We start from the raw sequence: 19,663 nt of genomic DNA on the forward strand, positions 1-19,663 counted from the left end.
ACAATTTACACATTTCTTCAATGGGTTTCATTTATTTTATGTACTTTCCCGCAAAAAGTTGTCTTTCTGTCCCAAATAAAAACAGGGACAAGAGGCCTTGAAAAGCAACCACTAACAATTCTAAAGAAACTTCCACTCGTTCACATTCTTTCACTGCACAAGTGAATGCCACATCTCGACAACTGACTAAGCCTTTGAAAACAAGAAACAAACCAAAGCAAGAGTTTAATCTATGTTGAGCAACGGGAGAGCCGATTCCAAATTCTCTGAAACAGTCAGGTGGAAGATCCTTTCTAAGAGCCGCCTGCAGTCTTCAAAGGACTCAGGTGTGTAGGGGGAAGGCGGGCTGTAGCTAGGGATGGAGACGGTACTCAGCAGCCAGCAGCTGCACCGGTGGTCTCTATCACTCACGGCGGAAATGCGAGGCCGCTCGCTGCACCTGACCTTCCTCTACCTCCCACCAGCCCCGACCACTACGATACAGAAAACTGGGAAACCCAAATACCTGCCTCTGGGTCTGGGGACGCAGGCGGACACAAAGACAAGGGGATGGAGCTCCTACACAGGGCCCCAGAGCTGTCGCTGGAGCTGGTGTTGCCGCTATTGCTTAGTGCACCAGACCCTGCATTTCAGGTGCTTCTACAAGAGGCTGCTCCTGGAGCGCCGCGAGCTCAGAGATTGCCCTTTGCCCGCCAGCTTAAATCAGCCGGAGTTCCCTGCCTCGCCTCCGGCCAAGAGAGCGACCCCCGCGCTCTCCGCTGACAGCTCCCAGCTCTCCCCACGGCCACCCTCAGCTCGGCCTTTTCCTCTGACCTCACAGCGTACGCGACGGAACTCTAAAGAAAGACCCCGACGTCCGGCGTCTTGCCCCTCGCCCAACCTGGCGACAAAATACAGAGACCGAGGAAGAGGTGCGGAATGGTTGGCGTTATTGGCTGAAGGAATGGGCGACGGGGAGTGTGGTGTGGCTGCGCACGGGAAGGGGGCCACTGAATTTGAAGAAGAATCTGTGGACCGCTCAGGCGTTTAGCGAGGACAACTCATTGGGTCCTTTCTCGCTGCCTTCGTGAGCGGGAGGCTGTCCTTACCGGCTCCGGGCCGAGACGGCCGAGGTTCAGCCTGTTCACCGATACATGTGAGTGTCGTCCGCAGAGGGTCCCGGGGTACGGGGATTGCGAACATAAGAGTCCCCTGTCCCTTAGTGGCCTTCGGATAATAGGACTTGGCCTGCGGGGAAGTCGGCCCACAGCAGCGCCAATCTTGGCATGAGGAAGTAGGGAACAGCTTGGGACCTTTTGAAGGAGCCAAGTTTGAGAAATGGGATGCGGGGCCGAGGGGAAGGATGTTACTGGAAAAGATATATGCACAAACATGTTTATTTTTGCATGTGTGAGAGAACCGGGAGGTGGTGACAGGAATTCGTTTATTCCGCAAGTAGTTAATTCAGCGCCCACCATGTTCTAAACACTGTTTTAGGCATCGGTAAAAAGCAATGAACAAAACAGACAAAAATTCCTGTCTCCCTGTAGTTCACATTTTATTGAACTTACATACTAAACAAAGTTAAGAAAAGCATACCGTATCTTAGGTCGTAATGACTGCTGAAAACAAAAATAGTGAAGCCGGGAAGGAGGACATAGGTTGAAATTTTAGGATGGCCAAGGAAGGTCTCACTGAAAAGATCACTCTTCAGTAAAGAGCTGACAGAAGCAAGAGAGTAAATCGTTAGGCTGTTTTGGGGAGGTGCGGTCAGGCAGACGGACCAGACATTGCAAAAGCCATCAGGCAGGAACTCTCCTGAACAGCAAGGAAGCCTGTAGGTCGGAGTTGAGTGAAGCAACTAAAGCTGGAGAAAGAGAGATCCGGAATAGATCATGAAGGATCTTGAGGGCGTCTAACCCATTGGAGGGTTTTGAGCAGTGGAGTACTTACTTCCTTTTTAAAAGAATCTCTCTGGCTGCTCTCAAGAATAGACTGGAGGGAATAAGGTGGAAGAAACACCAGTTAGGAGGCTTTTACATAAATCCAGAGGAGATATGATAGTGGCTTGACTAGGGGTGGTAAGAAATGACCAGTCAGATTCTTAGTGCTCTTAATTTAGGCATGCAAGAATTTTAATGGATGGCCAGTTAATTTTCTTTAATTAGGTTTTGGAAACACTTTTAAAATGACTTGTAGTGTGAGGTTAGGAGTAACAAACACGAGTTAAAATCATGGCTTTACCATTTAATATTTGAATGGATTTAGACAAGTCACATAATTTTTCTGAGTTTTTCTATAACCTTATTGTCTCACAAGGTTATAAAGATTAAATGACAATGTATGTAATGTGCCAGGCCCATTAAAGTAGTGGCTACTGTTATTAACTGTGTTTTTGGTTAAGAAATGGAAGAAAGATAGTGGTGAGTACATCTGTGAGTGGAAAGGTTTGGTTAAATCCTATTGGGGAAAATCTGAGCCCGCTAAAACATGACCTTGTTTGGTAAGTGGGCCATGGGAGACCTAGACATACCCCTTTTAAAATTTTATGCATATGTCACTGGACAAAAAGGTTTTCTGTGTTAATGTCCGTAGTATCTGAAACACATGGACTGTCTTCTCTTAGCCATACCCTCATAGCCATCCCTTAAGCCCTCCAGGATCCCCAGTGTCCTCATTAGTAAACGGGAAGAAGTCTCTCTGGTGAGTAGAGAAAAACAATCAAGCATAAATACAAATAAAATGAATAAGTCATGGGGATGTAATGTACAGCATGGTGACTATAGTTAATAATACTGTTTTGCATATTAGAAAATAGCTAGGAGACTGGATCTTGATGGTTCTCATCACAAGAAAAAAATTGTAACTATGCATGGTAAAGGATGTTAACTAGACTATTGTAGTGTTCATCTTGCAACCCAATCAAAAAATGGGCAGAAGATCTAAATAGACATTTCTCCAAAGAAGACATGCAGATGGCTGAGAGACACATGAAAAGATGCTCAGTGTCGCTAATTATTAGAGAAATGCAAATAAAAACTACAGTGAGGTATCACCTCACACTAGTTCGAATGGCCATCATCAAAAAGTCTACAAATAATAAATGCTGGAGAGGGTGTGGAGGAAAGGGAACCCTCTTGCACTGTTGGTGGGAATGTAAATTGGTACAGCCGCTATGGAGAACAGTATGGAGGTTCCTTAAAAAACTAAAAATAGAGCTACAGTATGATCCTGCAGTCCTACTTCTGGGAATATATGTGGAGAAAACTATAATTCAAAAAGATACATGCACCCCGGTGTTCACTGAAGCATTATTTACAATAGGCAACACATGGAAGCAACTTAAATATCCATCAAGAGATGAATGGATAGAGAAAATGTGGTGTATATATATACATACACACACACACAATGGAATATTACTCAGCCATAAAAAGAATGAAATAATGCCATTTGTAGTAACATGGATAGACCTAGAGATTATCATATGAAATGAAGTCAGACAGAGAAAGACAAGTATATGATATCACTTATATGTGGAATCTAAAAATGAACTTATTTACAAAACAGAAACAGACTCAGACATAGAAAACAAACTTATGGTTACCAAAGGGGATATGTATGTGGGGGGGTAAATTAGGAATTTGGGAGTAACTTATACACACTACTATATATAAAACAGATAAATAACAAGGACCTACTGTATAGCATGGGGAACTATACTCAATATTTTGTAACAACCTATATGGGAAAAGAATCTGGAAAAGTATGTATATATGAATTACTTTGCTGCACACCTGAAACTAACACAACATTGTAAATTAACTATACTTCAATATTAAAAAAAAAGAAAGTCACACAGCTAATGAGTGGCATAGCTGGCATTTGAATTCATTCCCTGATCACATGCTTAGAAGAAAAACAAAAAGAATAAAAACTTTCACAAAAAGCATAGTTTTATATCTTTCTGTGTTTTGACAAATATTTCTCAAAATGTTTAATTTTTTAATTTACCTGTTTAAAAATTCTGACTTTTGACACGTTTTAAATCCTAGCAGGAGTTTTAACCTAGAGCTGCATTGTGTTGAACTGTAATAAAGGTGTTCTTAGAGTGGGGTAGCTTGGTGATTAGATTACAAAACAAATGGAGGAAAGAAGTTTGGAAGGTAAGAATAGGGGTGGTGGTAGAAGAGAGAAAAAAGTGATTAAAATTACTGTAGTTGACTAGTTCTGAGAGGCATATTTTTCTCATATTTATAGCTCTGAAATAGTGGGGTATTCAAAGTTTTAAACTCATTATACACTAAATAGCAGCTGCGACATTGTTGTCACTGCCCAGCTTACGCAAACTTGGTTATAACTGATAATATTGTCATTAGTTCAGTTGAGTTGTGTGTACTGTTGGTGCATAGTTGTTGAGTTTAATCTCTTAAGTATCCTTTAAAAGATCATTTAGCACTTAAATAAAAAGTTACTGTGTTTGCAGAAATACATGGAAGAAATAAATTAGGAGTTTGGGATTAACATATATACACTACTATATATAAAATATGTAAATAAGGACCTACTATATAGCACAGGGAAATATACTTAGTGTCTTGTAATAACCTGTACTGTAAAGACTCTGAAAAAGGAAATATATATATAAAACAATCACTTTGCTATATACTTGAAACTAACACAACATTGTAAATTAACTATACTTCAGTTTTCAAAAAAGAAATTCATGGAAACACAAGAGTGATATAAGATAAAAATAGGGCTAAATTCAAAACAGGTATTTCAATACATAATACAGGATGTGACTAAGTGTAAGAGAACATTAGGTCAGTTAAATCAGCCGTGGTTTTTTTCCTTAATGGTACCCAAAATAATGCAGCCTCTTATGATTGGAGTCATTTTACAATTGATGGTATCTTATATATGATGAAATACAATACTTAGAGTGTCTAAGGAGAATATAAATTTTTACCTAATTGCAATTCTGAAACAGTGAAATCAGATATTTTGAGAAAGAGAATCACTTCCAAATTTTTGTGGAGTTCTCTATACTATAAAGTAAAAATGAAAGTCTGCACTTAAAACTTCTATTTCAAAGCAATAGTTTTATGTTTGGTTCCTAACATCGAGAGCCCAGGGTAGGGGATTTGTTAATTTTTAAAAAGTACTGGCAATTTCAAAATCAGTGGGGAAGACTACTGTAGAGATTGCTGAGGTAAAGGGAAGTCATTTAGAAATGATAGGAATCTCTGAAGTAATCTTTTATTTGTGTGTTTTAATGATTCAGATGTAGTCTAAATTCATGTATTTTCTAAAACCAGCTTCACCTGATTTTATGATTAGTGGCATCTTACAGTAGCTTTTTAGGTTTGATGAAATATGGTGATTATGTTGAGAAGAACAGAATTAATGTGAAAGGGCAGAATAATTTAGATAATACTTTTCAAAAGCTTTTTATCATAAAAAATGTTTATTTTTTTAAATTTAGTGTAGGAAAAAGAAAAAAAAGTCTTGACTCTTACTATCCAAATACAGTTAACATAGTGTACTGTTTTCCTGTCAATGTTTTAGATTTGTAATTACTGTGCATGCGATTAAGTATTATATCTATTTTAATCACATAATCTTTTTTTTTTAATTTTGATGCAGACTAAGCCAGAATTCCCAAACTGTTTTAGAAAATACTAGTTCAAATAAATGTTAATTAGGTGTTCCTTGCTTAGTATTCCATGGTTAAATACTTTGGGAAATGCTTCATAAGTATATCCTTTACAGAAATTATAGCTTGGGCATTAAAAGAAATAACTCCAGAATCAGACAGACCTAAGTTTCAATCATTTACTAACTAGCCACATTAATTGGCAAATTAATTTTAGGTCAAGTTTTCTTCTCTGTATAATGGAGATAATTACTGTATTTGTAGATGATCTGTGTAAAGCATTTAGCCAGCCCACAATAAATGCTCTTCAAATGTTACCTATTATTATTAACTTTATCATCTGTGAGAAACCCTTTACGTGTTAGCATATTAAAAGTTCGGAGGACGGGGTTCCCTGGTGGCACAGTGGTTGAGAGTCCACCTGCCGATGCAGGGGACACGGGTTTGTGCCCTGGTCCGGGAAGATCCCACATGCCGCAGAGCGGCTGGGCCCATGAGCCATGGCCTCTGAGCCTGCATGTCTGGAGCCTGTGCTCCACAATGGGAGAGGCCACAAGAGTGAGAGGCCCGCATACCCCCCCCAAAAGAAAAAAAGTTCGGAGGAGACTAAGGAAACTTCTGAAGTTTTGAAATCCAGCAGGTACTCAATGTAAAATTGAAAATCACTGGAGCAGTTGGCACAGAGTAGTGAAATGAGCGCTGGGTTGAATGGCAAAACATTTTTCTGAGCTTTAAGCAATGATGTTGTTAAGCTAACAGTGTTGCTCTAAACATAACCTCTTTTAAAAAATTTTCTCCAGTTTTCTGTGTGTCTCCCATTTGTCTAAAGTGTAGTGAGTACAAGGAACATGTTTAATCTTGCTTCCTACTATAAATCTGGCGCATGCTCAAAATCAGGGACCATAAGTAAAATTTGGGTCATGAATGTGTTATTTATAGGGACCTGGCAAGTAACATAAATGGCAAACAGGGACTGGTGGGTGAAGTCTGTTTTGCCTTGCTTAAAGGCATTCACATTCAGTTGTTTCAAATACTGATCTGTTTGGTGACCATTTATAATCCCTAGAAGAGACTAGAGTTCAGGATCAAACTGTTGAGAACATCAGCATTAAAGGGATAAGAAAAAGGAGATGCTAAGGAAGTAGGTGAAATCAGGTGAAAGTATCCTCACTTTATAAATTAAGAACATGAAGCATAGGGAAGTTAAGTACCTTTACCAAGTTTGTCACACAGCTGTTAGTATGTGATTCAACCAAGATTTGTTGGCTGTAAATGCTTTTTAAAAAAAACCTATGCTCTCCTACCTGTGGTAGCAATCATTATCTGCATACTACTAGAAAACATTGACATAAACTTATGCATCCTACTTGTATTTTTGAAAAGTTTAAATGACAGTTAATCAACAAGTAGTAGAAAACCTGTTTCCAGAGCTTCTAATTCTAAAAATCAATAAATAGTTCTTAATATTTGAGAACAGTTTTGTCAACACATAGACCTGATTAGAAATTAATCCAGAGGCAGAGTCAAGATGGCTGTGTGGGAAGACACGGAGTTAGCGTCTCCCCACAACCAGGGTACCTGCCAGCCACTGGTGGGGACCTCTGACGCCCAAGAAGATGGGAGGAACCCCAAAGTGAACTGGTAGGATGTAGGGGGACTGAGAGGGGAGGAGAACTGGAGGCCAGACAGAATCGGCACCGCTGAGGCCGGAGAGATCAGGAGAGGCAGGTGGGAGGGGCCCTCTGGGAGGAGTGGAGGGCGATTGCCCTCAGCTCAGCCCTGCTGAGCTCCCAGGCCAGCCCCTGCCTGCCAAACCCCCATCCAGGCTGCGTGGGTCCTTGGGGGCATAGGAGGGAGGCTAGGGAGATCAGGAGAGGCAGGCGGGAGGGGCCATCCAGGATGAGTGGGAGAGGAGCAGAGGGTGATTGCCCTTCCCACTCGAGCCTGGGGAGCCTGCTGAGCTCCCAGGGTGATTCCCCTGCCCTCCAAAGCCTCCTCAAGGTCATGTGGGTCCTTGGGGGCATAGGAAGGAGGCTTAGGGGAGAACAGGAGAGGCAGGTGGGAGGGGCCCTCCCAGACTGGAGGAGCAGGAGAGGAGAGGAGGGCACTGTCCCCACTCGAGCCCATGAAGCCTGCAGGGCTCCGAGGTGAGGTCCCCTGCCCTCTTGAGACCAGGGTTCGGGGGACACATCTGGGCCCCTTCTGTGCCTTGAGCCTAAGCCCAACCCCCACAGCCCCCAGAGCCTTTTCCAGCCCTGTGGGTCCTGAGAATTGGCCCCACCTACCACCCAAACCTCACCCTTGCATAGGCCCCACCGTCCACAGCCAAGGTCTTTGCCCCCTGTATTTCTTTTCTTTCTTTTCCCTCCTCTTTTTTAGTATTGTGATACTGATAAACCTTCCAGTTCTTGATTGATCTACATTTTTTTTTATATTCTTCCTAACATATCTGTTAGTTTCCTAGTCTAATTTTATTTTTTACTTTGTTATTGTTGTGTTTTTTGTTTCTTTTTTTCTGCCACACCAGGCAGCTTGCAGGATCTTGGTTCATGAGCCCGGGGTTGGGCTCAAGCTCCTGAGGTGGGAGCTCTGAGTCTGAACCACTGGACTAACAGAGAACCTCAGACCCCAGGGAATATTCGTCGGAGTGAGGTCTCACAGAATTCCTCATCTCAGCACCAAGACCCAGCTCTGCCCAATAGCCTAAAAACCCCACTATTAAAAGTCTCAGGCCAAACCAGTAAGACAGGAACATAATCCCACTTATTAAACAACAACAAAAAAGATGAGATGACAAAAAATATGTCACAGATGAAGGAGCAAGGTAAAAACCTACAGAAGACGAAATAAATGAAGAGGAAACAGGCAATCTACCTGGCAAAGAATTCAGAGTAATAATAATGAAGATCCAGAATCTTGGAAATAGAATGGAGGCACGGATTGAGAAAACACAAGAAATGTTTAACAAAGATCTAGAACAATTAAAGAGCAAACAGAAAGAACACAATAACTGAAATGAAAAATACACTAGAAGGAATCAGTATCAGAATAACTGAGGCAGAATAATGAATAAGTGAGCTGGAAGACAAAATGGTGGAAATAACTGCTGAGGGGCAGACTAAAGAAAAAAAAATGAAAAGAATTGAAGACAATCTCAGAGACCTCTGGGACAACACCACATTCGAATTATAGGGGTCGCAGAAGAAGAAGAGAAAAATAAAGGGTGTAATATTTGAAGAGATTATAGTTGAAAACTTCCCTAAGATGGGAAAGGAAATAGTCACCCAATTCCAGGAAGCACAGAGAGTCCCATACAGGATAAACCCTAGGAAAAACACACCAAGACACATATTAATCAAACTAACAAAAATTAAATTCAAAGAAGAAATATTAAAAGCAGCAAGGGAAAAACAAAAAATAATATACAAAGGAATCCCTGTAAGGTTATCAGCTCATTTTTCAGCAGAAACTGCAGGCCAAAAGGGACTGGCAGGATGTACTTAAAGTGATGAAAGAGAAAAACCTACAACCAAGATTACCCTGCAAGGATCCCATTCACATTCGATGGAGAAGTTAAAAGCTTTTCAGACAAGCAGAAGCTAAGAGAATTCCACACCACAAACCAGCTTTACAACAAATGCTAAGAAACTTCTCTCAGCGAGAAACACAAGAAAAAGACCCACAAAAAAAAACCCAAAACAATTAAGAAAATGGTAATAGGAGCATACATATTGATAATAACCTTGAATGTAAATGGATTAAATGCCCCAACCAAAAGACACAGACTGGCTGAAAGGATACAAAAACAAGACCCATCTATATGCTGTCTGCAAGAGACCCACTTCAGACCTAGGGACACATACAGACTGAAATTGAGGGGATGGAAAAAGATATTCCATGCAAATGGAAATCAAAAGAAAGCTGGAGTATCTATACTCATATCAGATAAAATAGACTTTAAAATAAACAATGTTACAAGAGACAAAGAAGGACACTACATAATGATCAAGGGATCAATCCAAGAAGATATAACAATTATATAAGCACCCAACATAGGAGCAGCTCAATACATAAGGCAACTGCTAACAGCTATAAAAGAGGAACTTGACAGTAACACAGTAATAGTGGGGGATGTTAACACCTCACTTACAGCAATGGACACAACATCCAAAATGATAATAAATAAGGAAACAGAAGCTTTAAATGACACAATAGACCAGATAGATTTAATTGATATTTATAGGACATTCCAACCCAAAACAGCAGATAACACTTTTTTCTCAAGTGCACATGGAACATTCTCCAGGATAGATAACATCTTGGGTCACAAATCAAGCCACAGTAAATTTAAGAAAATTGAAATCATATCAAGCATCTTTTCTGACCACAACGCTATGAGATTAGACATGAATTACAGGGAAAACAACGTAAAAAACACAAACACATGGAGGCTAAACAATACATTACTAAATAACCAAGAGATCACTGAAGAAATTAAAGAGGAAATCAAAAAATACCTAGAGACAAATAACAATGAACACATGACGATCCAAAACCTATGGATGCAGCAAAAGCAGTTCTAAGGGAAGTTTATAGCTATACAAGTCTACCTCAAGAAACAAGAAATGTCTCAAATAAACAATCTAACCTTACACCTAGAGGAACTACAGAATGAAGAGCAAGCAAAACCCAAGGTTAGAAGAAGAAAAAAAATCATAAAGATCAGAGCAGAAATAAATGCAATAGAAACAAGGTAAAAAGTGGCAAAGATCAATAAAACTAAAAGCTGGTTGTTTGAGATAATAAAATTGATAACAGCCAGACTCATCAAGAAAAAGAAGGAGAGGACTCAAATCAATAAAATTAGAAATGAAACAGGAGAAGTTACAACAGACACCGCAGAAATACAAAGCATCCTAAGAGACTACTACAAGCAACATTATGCCAATAAAATGGACAACCTGGAAGAAATGGACAAATTCTTAGAAAGGTGTAACCTTTCAAGACTGAACCAGGAAGTAATAGAAAATATGAACAGACCAATCACAAGTAATGAAATTGAAACTGTGATTAAAAATCTTCCAACAAACAAAAGTCCAGGACCAGATGGCTTGACAGGTGAATTCTATCAAACATTTAAAGAAGAGCTAACACCAATCCTTCTCAAACTCTTCCAAAAATTGCAGAGGAAGGAACATTCCCAAACTTATTCTATGAGGCCACCATCACCCTGATATCAAAACCAGACAAAGATACTACACAAAAATTATAGACCAATATCACTGATGAATATAGAAGCAAAAATCCTCAATAAAATACTAACAAACAGAATCCAGCAACACAATAAAAGGATCATACACCATGATCAAGTGGAATTTATCCCAGGGATGCAAGGATTCTTCATAATATGTAAATCAATCAATGTGATACACCATATTAACAAATTGAAGAATAAAAACCATATGATCATCTCAATAGATGCAGAAAAAGCTTTTGACAAAATTCAACACCGATGTATGATAAAAACTCTCCAGAAGGTGGGCATAGAGGGAACCTACCTCAACATAATAAAGGCCATGTATGACAAACCCACAGCAAACATCATTCTCAGTGGTGAAAAACTGAAAGCATTTCCTCTAAGATCAGGAACAAGACAAGGATGTCCACTCTCCCCACTATTATTCAACATAGTTTTGGAAGTTTTAGCCACAGCAATCAGAGAATAAAAAGAAATAAAAGTAATACAAACTGGAAAAGAAGAAGTAAAACTGTCACTGTTTGCAGATGACATGATACCATACATAGAGAATCCTAAGGATGCCACCAGAAAACTACTAGAGCTAATCAATGAATTTGGTAAAGTTGCAGGATACAAAATTAATGCACAGAAATCCCTTGCATTCCTATACACTAATGATGAAATATCTGAATGAGAAATTAAGGAAACACTCCCATTTACCATTGCAACAAAAAGAATAAAATACCTAGGAATAAACCTACCTAGGGAGACAAAAGACCTGTATGCAGAAAACTATAAGACACTCATGAAAGAAATTAAAGATGATACCAGCAGATGGAGAGATATACCATGTTCTTGGATTGGAAGAATCAATATTGTGAAAATGACTATACTACCCAAAGCAATCTACAGATTCAATGCTATCCCTATCAAATTACCAATGGCATTTTTTACGGAACTAGACCAAAAAATCTTAAAATTTGTATGGAGACACAGAAGACCCCGAATAGCCAAAGCAGTCTTGGGGGAAAAAAACGGAGCTGGTGGAATCAGACTCCCTGACTTCAGACTATACTACAAAGCTACAGTAATCAAGACAGTATGGTACTGGCACAAAAACAGAAACATAGATCAATGGAACAAGATAGAAAGCCTAGAGATAAACCCTCGCACCTGTGGTCAACTAATCTATGACAAAGGAGGCAAGGATATACAATGGAGAAGAGACAGTCTGTTCAGTAAGTGGTGCTGGGAAAACTGGACAGCTACCTGTAAAAGAATGAAATTAGAGCCCTCCCTAACATCATACACAAAAATAAACTCAAAATTGATTTGAAACCTAAATGTCAGCCCGGACACTATAAAACTCTTAGAGGAAAACATAGGAAGAACACTTTTTGACATGAATCACAGCAAGATCTTTTTTGATCCATCTCCTAGAGTAATGGAAATAAAAACAAAAATAAACAAATGGGATCTAATGAAACTTCAAAGCTTTTGCACAGCAAAGGAAACCAATAAACAAAACAAAAAGACAACCCACAGAATGGGAGAAAATATTTGCCAACGAATCAATGGACAAAGGATTAATCTCCAAAATATATAAACAGCTCATGCAGCTCAATATTAAAGAAATAAACAGCCCAATCCAAAAATGGGCAGAAGACCTAAATAGGCATTTCTGTAAAGAAGACATACAGAGAGCCAAAAAGCACATGAAAAGCTGCTCAACATCAACATCACTAATTATTAGAGAAAGGCAAATCAAAACTACAGTGAGGTATCACCTCACACCAGTTAGATTGGGCATCATCAGAAAATCTACAAACAACAAATGCTGGAGAGGGTGTGGAGAAAAGGGAACCCTCTTGCACTGTTGGTGGGAATGTAAATTGACACAGCCACTATGGAGAACAATATGGTGGTTCCTTAAAAAACTAAAAATGTTTGTGTAGGATCCTTCTCTATTCTCTCTTTTAAGACTTCATGGCTTACATGTGTGGATGTGTTTTCCACTAAGATTTCTCTGTTACTAACATTGTTTTCTCTAAGATTCTGGCTTTGCAGTCATTTGAGGAGCAACAGAGTATTCTGTATTCACTTTTGGTAAAAATTGGCAGAATTTAAAAGGTTATATATTCATTTTCATTTTTGTAAATTTTTTCCTCTGCATTTTCTAAACTATTAAATAATAGTCGATGAGGAGTTTACTGTGACTTTTCCAGGTTAACCACCCACCCCCCATTTGTATTTTCTTCATTACTAGCAACTTTATAGGGTTTTTAAAATTGCTTCCATATCATAAATTGTCAACTTTAGCATAAAGTGTTTTGGGGTTGGTTTTCTTTTTATAAAAATAGTAAACATCTTAGAATGTTCTTTATATAGGATGGTTATTGCCTAATAATTTGAAATTTAAAGCAATCTTGTCCACTACTAGCCATTTTTTTATCAAAAAATTTCACTGTTTATTGAGTGTGCATCATTTATTTAAAATTAGAATTATTTCAGCAGTGCTTGTGGCATACTTTGGATTATAAATTGATGTTAAATTAGGGACAAAGAGCAGTTCATAGTATTGTTAATGATTAACCGTGTCTTTTCTGAGTGTGACTATTTGTCTTAACATTTAGCAGTTAGACTTTAACGTGATGAATTAATCTCAGAATTTTGCTTATGTATGCATTTTTCTGCTTACTGATATCTTGTTTTCTAATTTCTATGCATTATTATAAAGTTAAAATTCTAATTCAATTTTTTTACAAAGGATACAGTATATATATACTGATAATTATTTCTGAGTAGGCATGTGTTTAATATTGGTGTTTTCCTATTTGTCGACCTTTTTCTTTTAATATTTGTCTTTTCTAGTTTACATGTTCTTCCTTACTTGTAAGTTTGTGCATAATTAAATAAACAGTAGAAATATCCAATATATGAAAGAAACATACAAAGAAGGAATTCAGCAATTGTCTTTACTTTGCAACTCAGGTGTCGTACTCAGTTATCCCTTAGTTAAGGTTGTTGTTAGTCTGTCCCTTAGTGTTCCTATCTTATGTCATAGTATTCTGTAGTATTTTAAAGCTTTTTTAAAAACTTTCCAACCTAAAATATGATTAAGTAGCATGTTTTCATGCTTTTAGGAAAAAATTGATTTTCTTTTCCAAACAGAATGAGGAATTAATCTGTTAACATTTCTGCCTCTTGTTTGGTTTGTTGCTCTTCAGAGGAAGAGTATTTTTCTAACATTGTTCTGTTACGGTAGAAAATGTTTTTCGTCTCATACTGCTTGTTCATGGTGTCCTGTACAATAAATTTATTCATTCTACAGTATAATGTATCACTTTCATTTTTTCACTTAGGATTTTCTGCCGTTTCTTGGCAAAAATGGCAACCAGTGATGCCGTTCTCAAGAGACTGGAACAGAAGGGTGCCGAGGCAGATCAAATTATTGAATATCTTAAGCAGCAAGTTGCTCTTCTTAAGGAGAAAGCAAGTAAGGAAATTTGAAAATTTAAATTTTCTAGGGAGATAACTTAAAATGAATTCATATATTGACATAGCAAAAAAATATATATATGTTTACCACATATATTATTACTTCACAAACTTGATGATGAGTTCTATATTCCTTGAATATTACAATTATGGGTGAAATAATATAGGGTTAAGATAAGCTAGAATTGGTGTATAGTGAATATGTGATATTTAGAGAAAACAACATTATTTTAAGACTGATAAAAGAAAATACTTAAAATAAGTTGGTATAGAATTAGAGATTAAAAGTGAATAAAATTGAGTGGAGTCAAACATGAACTCAAATATCTCCTCTAACCTTGTATAGAAGAAAATGTATACTTTCACATTACTCTCTGCTAGGGTATTTTCTGAAATGATTTTTACATTTTTTCCAGTGCTTAAGTTTTACATGGAAATTGCTATGGTGCATACAAAAAATATCAAATCTGAATTTCTGCTTTCAAAATTTAGGTTGTTTTCTGTTTTGTTTGTTTAAGTATATTTTATTTCTCAATAGCCAACGTTAATGTTATGAAAATTTCAGAATCTTTACCATCACTTATAGAAGTAAATGCTTTTCTTTGCTACATAAAACTGAATGGCTTATAGAATTCTACATTCATTCTCTAAAAATTTTTCCCATTATCAATTTTTTTCTTAATTTTAAATACTGTTTTAATTATTTTTATAATGTTTTATAAACATTGTTATTGTTTTTCTTAAAATTTTAAAAGGATTTTCCTTATTTTTAAAAATTCTTAATATTTTCATTAGTAAGGTGAAGAGATTAGAGATATATGTAATATAGAAGAGAATTAAAAATAATCTGTGAATAGTAGTAATAATAAAAATGTGTATTTCAGTAAGTAAATACTTAGGCAGGACTATACTACCTGACATATGAGAGGGTCACATGCTACATGGTTCACATACATGGTATCACCAAAAATGCAACAGGTGTAATACAGATTGATACAGTAGTGTGCCTTTGTATAGACAACTCAGATACCAAAAGCAGCTTTCAGTCATGTTTTTGATTTACTCAGAATGATGAATGATTCTTTATGTAAAGCTCTTGAACAAAACCAAGTACAGTCTACTCTTGATTTACGTGGTACTTGATTCCTAGAAAATTCAGAGTATAATGAAAATGTTTAAGGATGTTTATGTATAAAAAGTAATTAGGATCTAGGCTCAAATAATTAACAGGATTTTCACTTATACAAATGTACAATGGGCCGCTGCAAAATCCTGCAGAATGTAAGACGGTTCTTCATTTTACTGGAATATCTAGCATATTTCAGGACATCTGGCATCCCTGACCCCTGCCTAACAAATGCCAGTAGTGACTCCCATTATTTGTGACAACAAAAAATACTCCCACAGATTTTCAAAATCCCACCTAGCAAGCAGTAGCAACCCCACCAAGAATCACTGTTTTTCTTTTATATTTTTGTATACCTTATTGCTGACCTTGAATATTATGTGTTGAGCAAATCTTTGAAGTTATTTCATTCATTAAATGTTTGACCAGCTTAACTTTTGAGACATTAGGAGTAAAAGATTATTCAGTTCCTTTTACAAGGTAATCACTGAAAAGGAAGAAATGAGAATTTTTTTTTATTGTTTGGTATCATTATTAGATCTTAGACTTTTTTAAAAGTTTAATATGTCTAATATTTGTCTCTCTTTCTTACAGTTAACCTGTTACTGACACTCTGAGCCAGGTTCATAAGAATGTTTATAAAAGCTAGGAAAATGATTGATAAACAAAACCTTTTATGTTGTTATTACTTTACAGATTTTTTCCCCTTTTCTCTCTTTTAAATATCGTGTTATTTTAATAAATACTAAACTGATATAAAGAAACTGGCCAAACATTTGGTTACTAGCTTTGTTTAAACTGGCTATGCTTTTTTTAAGTAGTATCCATAAGAAACCTTTCAGAAAACAGCTGTATCTTAACTGGTTGTTCTTGATCCCAGTTTTGCAGGCAACTTTGAGAGAAGAGAAGAAACTTCGAGTTGAAAATGCTAAATTGAAGAAAGAAATTGAAGAATTGAAACAAGAGCTAATTAAGGCAGAAATTCAAAATGGAGGTGATTAATTACAGAAATGATAGGTTTTTATTCATAATAATAATTATTATATTGTTTATTAAGTTAGGTTTTATGCTTGGTTACTCACTCATTCATGCATTTATCCTCTTATACTGAAGAGAAAATATAGACTTAGAAAATGCAAATAAATGATCTTGCCTAAGATCATGCAAAAAGTGTCAAAGCTGGAGTTCAGAAAGCTGTACTTCTAATCTCTGTACTGTGATCATCACTATTCCCTATTAAACTTGATCATCACTATTCCCTTGATCATCATCAACTATGTCACTATATAGTTGTTGAAAATAAGCCATAATAATATTTAGTTAACATTTACTAAGTTTTGCTTTATGCCAGGCACTACGTGCCAAGTGCTTCATATACATTATATATTTTATCCTTAAAATTACATATATACAAATATCCTTGTTTTACACATTGAAGCTTAGAGATGTGTAGTCATTTGCCTGAAATCAAATACTTTTTTTTTTTTTTGCGGTACGCGGGCTTCTCACTGTTGTGGCCTCTCCCGTTGTGGAGCACAGGCTCCGGACGCGCAGGCTCAGCGGCCATGGCTCATGGGCCCAGCCGCTCTGCGGCATGTGGGATCTTCCCGGACCAGGGCACGAACCTGTGTCCCCTGCATCGGCAGGCGGACTCTCAACCAGTGCGCCACCAGGGACGCCCTCAAATACTATTTTTAAGTTACCCAAGCCAGCATATAATTATCATTCCAACATTTATGTTGAAAAAAAAATGAAAACTTTTATTGAATTATTTTAAAGGTTTCTAGATAAATTCACATTATTATAAAATGACATTAATAGTATGAATAGTTCTATTATAATTTCAAAGTACCACATGGAAAAACATTTGATTATATTGTAGAAAATCCTTCCTGGGTGAATTAAGGAGGCCCAGGTGTAGTGAAACCCTGTCTTACTACTCCCTTTTGACCTTTATTCTCTCACTAAGTTATTCTGAATGCTCTAGTATGCATTCTACCCTAGCTAAATAAAAGTAAGAGGAAAAAGCCAATAATGTATGCTTAAAACTATCAACTGGAGAGAATATTATTTTCACTTGAAAATAATTGATGTTTTCCAAGATTAGGAGATTTGGAATACATGTGCAGAATTAAATAAACAGGTAAAATATTAGCAGTGTAAAACTGCTTTTCATTTCTCCCAGTTCTAGAAGATCTCCCTGTAAACATTAAACTTTTAAGCTGTGATCTTAATAAAACGCTGAAACAAACAGTTTGAATTAAAGTACTGAATTCTGTCTTGTTAAAACATAAAATAGGGGTAGATGGAGCTTCATATTACTAAAAGAAGCCTTGAAAGAACTTAAAAATACCTCTGAAAAGTGGTTTGAATATTGGCTGGAATATAAGCCACATCAAAATCCCTCACAAGATTATATTCTTCCATGTTCACTAGGCAGTGAGTATGTTTTTAACATTGCTGGAGCAATTTTCTTTACTTCTTTAAAATGTTTTTTGAAACAGAATTATGGGCAAATAATGCTGCTATCTCTCCATTACTTCTGATGATTGTTACTAAAACATCTTTTCAGTTGATTGTTCAACTTAAGAGAAAACCTGAGTGAAAAACATGCCATCTTGCCAAACCATGAGGGGGTGTAATCTCTGGAGATAGACAACCTGGGTATAAATTCTTACTTCCCTTACTCACTATGTGTGTGATGGGCCAGTTTCTTAACTTCTGTATGGCTCGGGTTGATCATCTGTAAATGTGGATATGAATAAAACTTATTGCTTAGGGTATTTATGAGAATTACAAGAGTTAATTCAGATAAAGCATTTTGAAAAGTGTCTGGGACATAGTAAGTTTATAATAAATATTAGCTTACATTGTTGCCATCTAAAATTTTCTCAGTTTAATCATTAGTGATTGAAGGAGAATAATGCATTTATTCTTTTATGGTTAAAATAAACTTTATTTCTTGGCAGCCTTTCTACAGTCTCAGATAGTAGAGACTTGATAATCATACACACTGAATTTCCTTTTTAAGAAGAGTTCATGTTCTACCATATGACCCAGCAGTTCCACTCCTAGTTATATATCCAAAAAACCAAAAACACTAATTCAAAAAGATACATGCACCCCAATGTTCATAGCAGCATTGTTTACGATTGCCAAGATATGGAAGCAACTTAAATGTCCATCAACAGATGAATGGATAAAGAAGATGTAGTATATACATACAAACACAGTGGAGTACTGCTCAGCCATAAAAAAGTGTGAAATTTTGCCATTTGCAGCAACATGCGTGGACTCAGAGGGTATTATGCTGAGTGAAATAAGTCAGACAGAAAAAGGCAAATACTGTATCACTTATAGGAGGAATCTAAAAATTATAACAAACTAGTGAATATAATAAAAGAAAGCTGACACAGATTTAGAAAACAAACCAGTGGTTACCACTCAGGAGAGGGGAAGGGGGAGGGGCAATATAGGAGTTGGGGATTAAGAGGTACAAACTATTGTTTGTACAAGGATATATTGTACATTATGGGGAATATAGGCAATATTTTATAATAACTATAAATGGAGTATAATGTTTAAAAATTGTGAATCACTATATTGTACACCTGTAACATAATATTGTACAACTATATTTCAATTAAAAAAAATAAAGAGTTCATATTTGTTATTCACAGTTTTCCATTTGTTTGTTGTTTAATATAAACGACATTATTTTCATTTTCTCTCTCAGTAAAACAGATACCATTCCCATCTGGTATTCCACTGCAAGCTGATTCTGCGATTTCTGAAAATGTGATACAGTCTATACCAATAACAGCCATATCTTCTGGTGCCAAAGAGCAGATAAAAGGAGGAGGAGGAGAAGAAGAAAAGATGAAAGAGAAAATTGAAAAGAAAGGTATTTTTGAACAGTTGAAGTTATTTGGCGCTTGACTTGTTTATCACATGTCAGCATTTTTGATAATAATGGTGTCAAGAAGAAAGTTCAGACTTTTATGAACTAAAGTTAGGAACAATAGGATAATGGAACATGGAACCTGGGCTCTAAAGGATGACAGAATAAGAGTGTGGCATTTGAGGTAGAGGGACCAGCATAACTAAAAACAAAGTAGAGATTAAGTATAGAGGCCCATGTGTAGTTTGGTATGACTGAATT

At 36.8% G+C, this 19,663-nt stretch overlaps 2 protein-coding genes across 4 annotated transcripts in view; one reads left to right on the forward strand and one right to left on the reverse strand.

The window, feature by feature from the left end:
* TBCK (TBC1 domain containing kinase) overlaps positions 1 to 838 on the reverse strand; it is a 228,335-nt gene extending 227,497 nt beyond the window's left edge. The window contains exon 1 of one of the 2 annotated variants that reach the window (XM_029235214.1): positions 510 to 838. The gene's annotated coding sequence lies outside the window, so the exon portion shown is untranslated. The remainder of the gene's footprint in view (positions 1 to 509) is intronic. The other variant, XM_029235215.1, reaches the window with a different exon arrangement.
* A 212-nt stretch (positions 839 to 1,050) lies between these two features.
* Positions 1,051 to 19,663, forward strand: part of AIMP1 (aminoacyl tRNA synthetase complex interacting multifunctional protein 1) — a 37,944-nt gene continuing 19,331 nt past the window's right edge. The window contains exons 1-4 of one of the 2 annotated variants that reach the window (XM_029235842.1): positions 1,051 to 1,135; positions 14,240 to 14,373; positions 16,382 to 16,495; positions 19,238 to 19,405. In XM_029235842.1, coding sequence (XP_029091675.1) covers positions 1,134 to 1,135; positions 14,240 to 14,373; positions 16,382 to 16,495; positions 19,238 to 19,405 — 418 coding nt within the window. In that variant the 5' untranslated portion in view covers positions 1,051 to 1,133. The remainder of the gene's footprint in view (positions 1,136 to 14,239; positions 14,374 to 16,381; positions 16,496 to 19,237; positions 19,406 to 19,663) is intronic. The other variant, XM_029235843.1, reaches the window with a different exon arrangement.

The sequence above is a fragment of the Monodon monoceros genome, unplaced genomic scaffold (genome assembly GCF_005190385.1).
Source record: "Monodon monoceros isolate NGI ecotype Baffin Bay Population unplaced genomic scaffold, NGI_Narwhal_1 Super_Scaffold_20, whole genome shotgun sequence".
Classification (NCBI taxonomy): Eukaryota; Metazoa; Chordata; class Mammalia; order Artiodactyla; family Monodontidae; genus Monodon; species Monodon monoceros.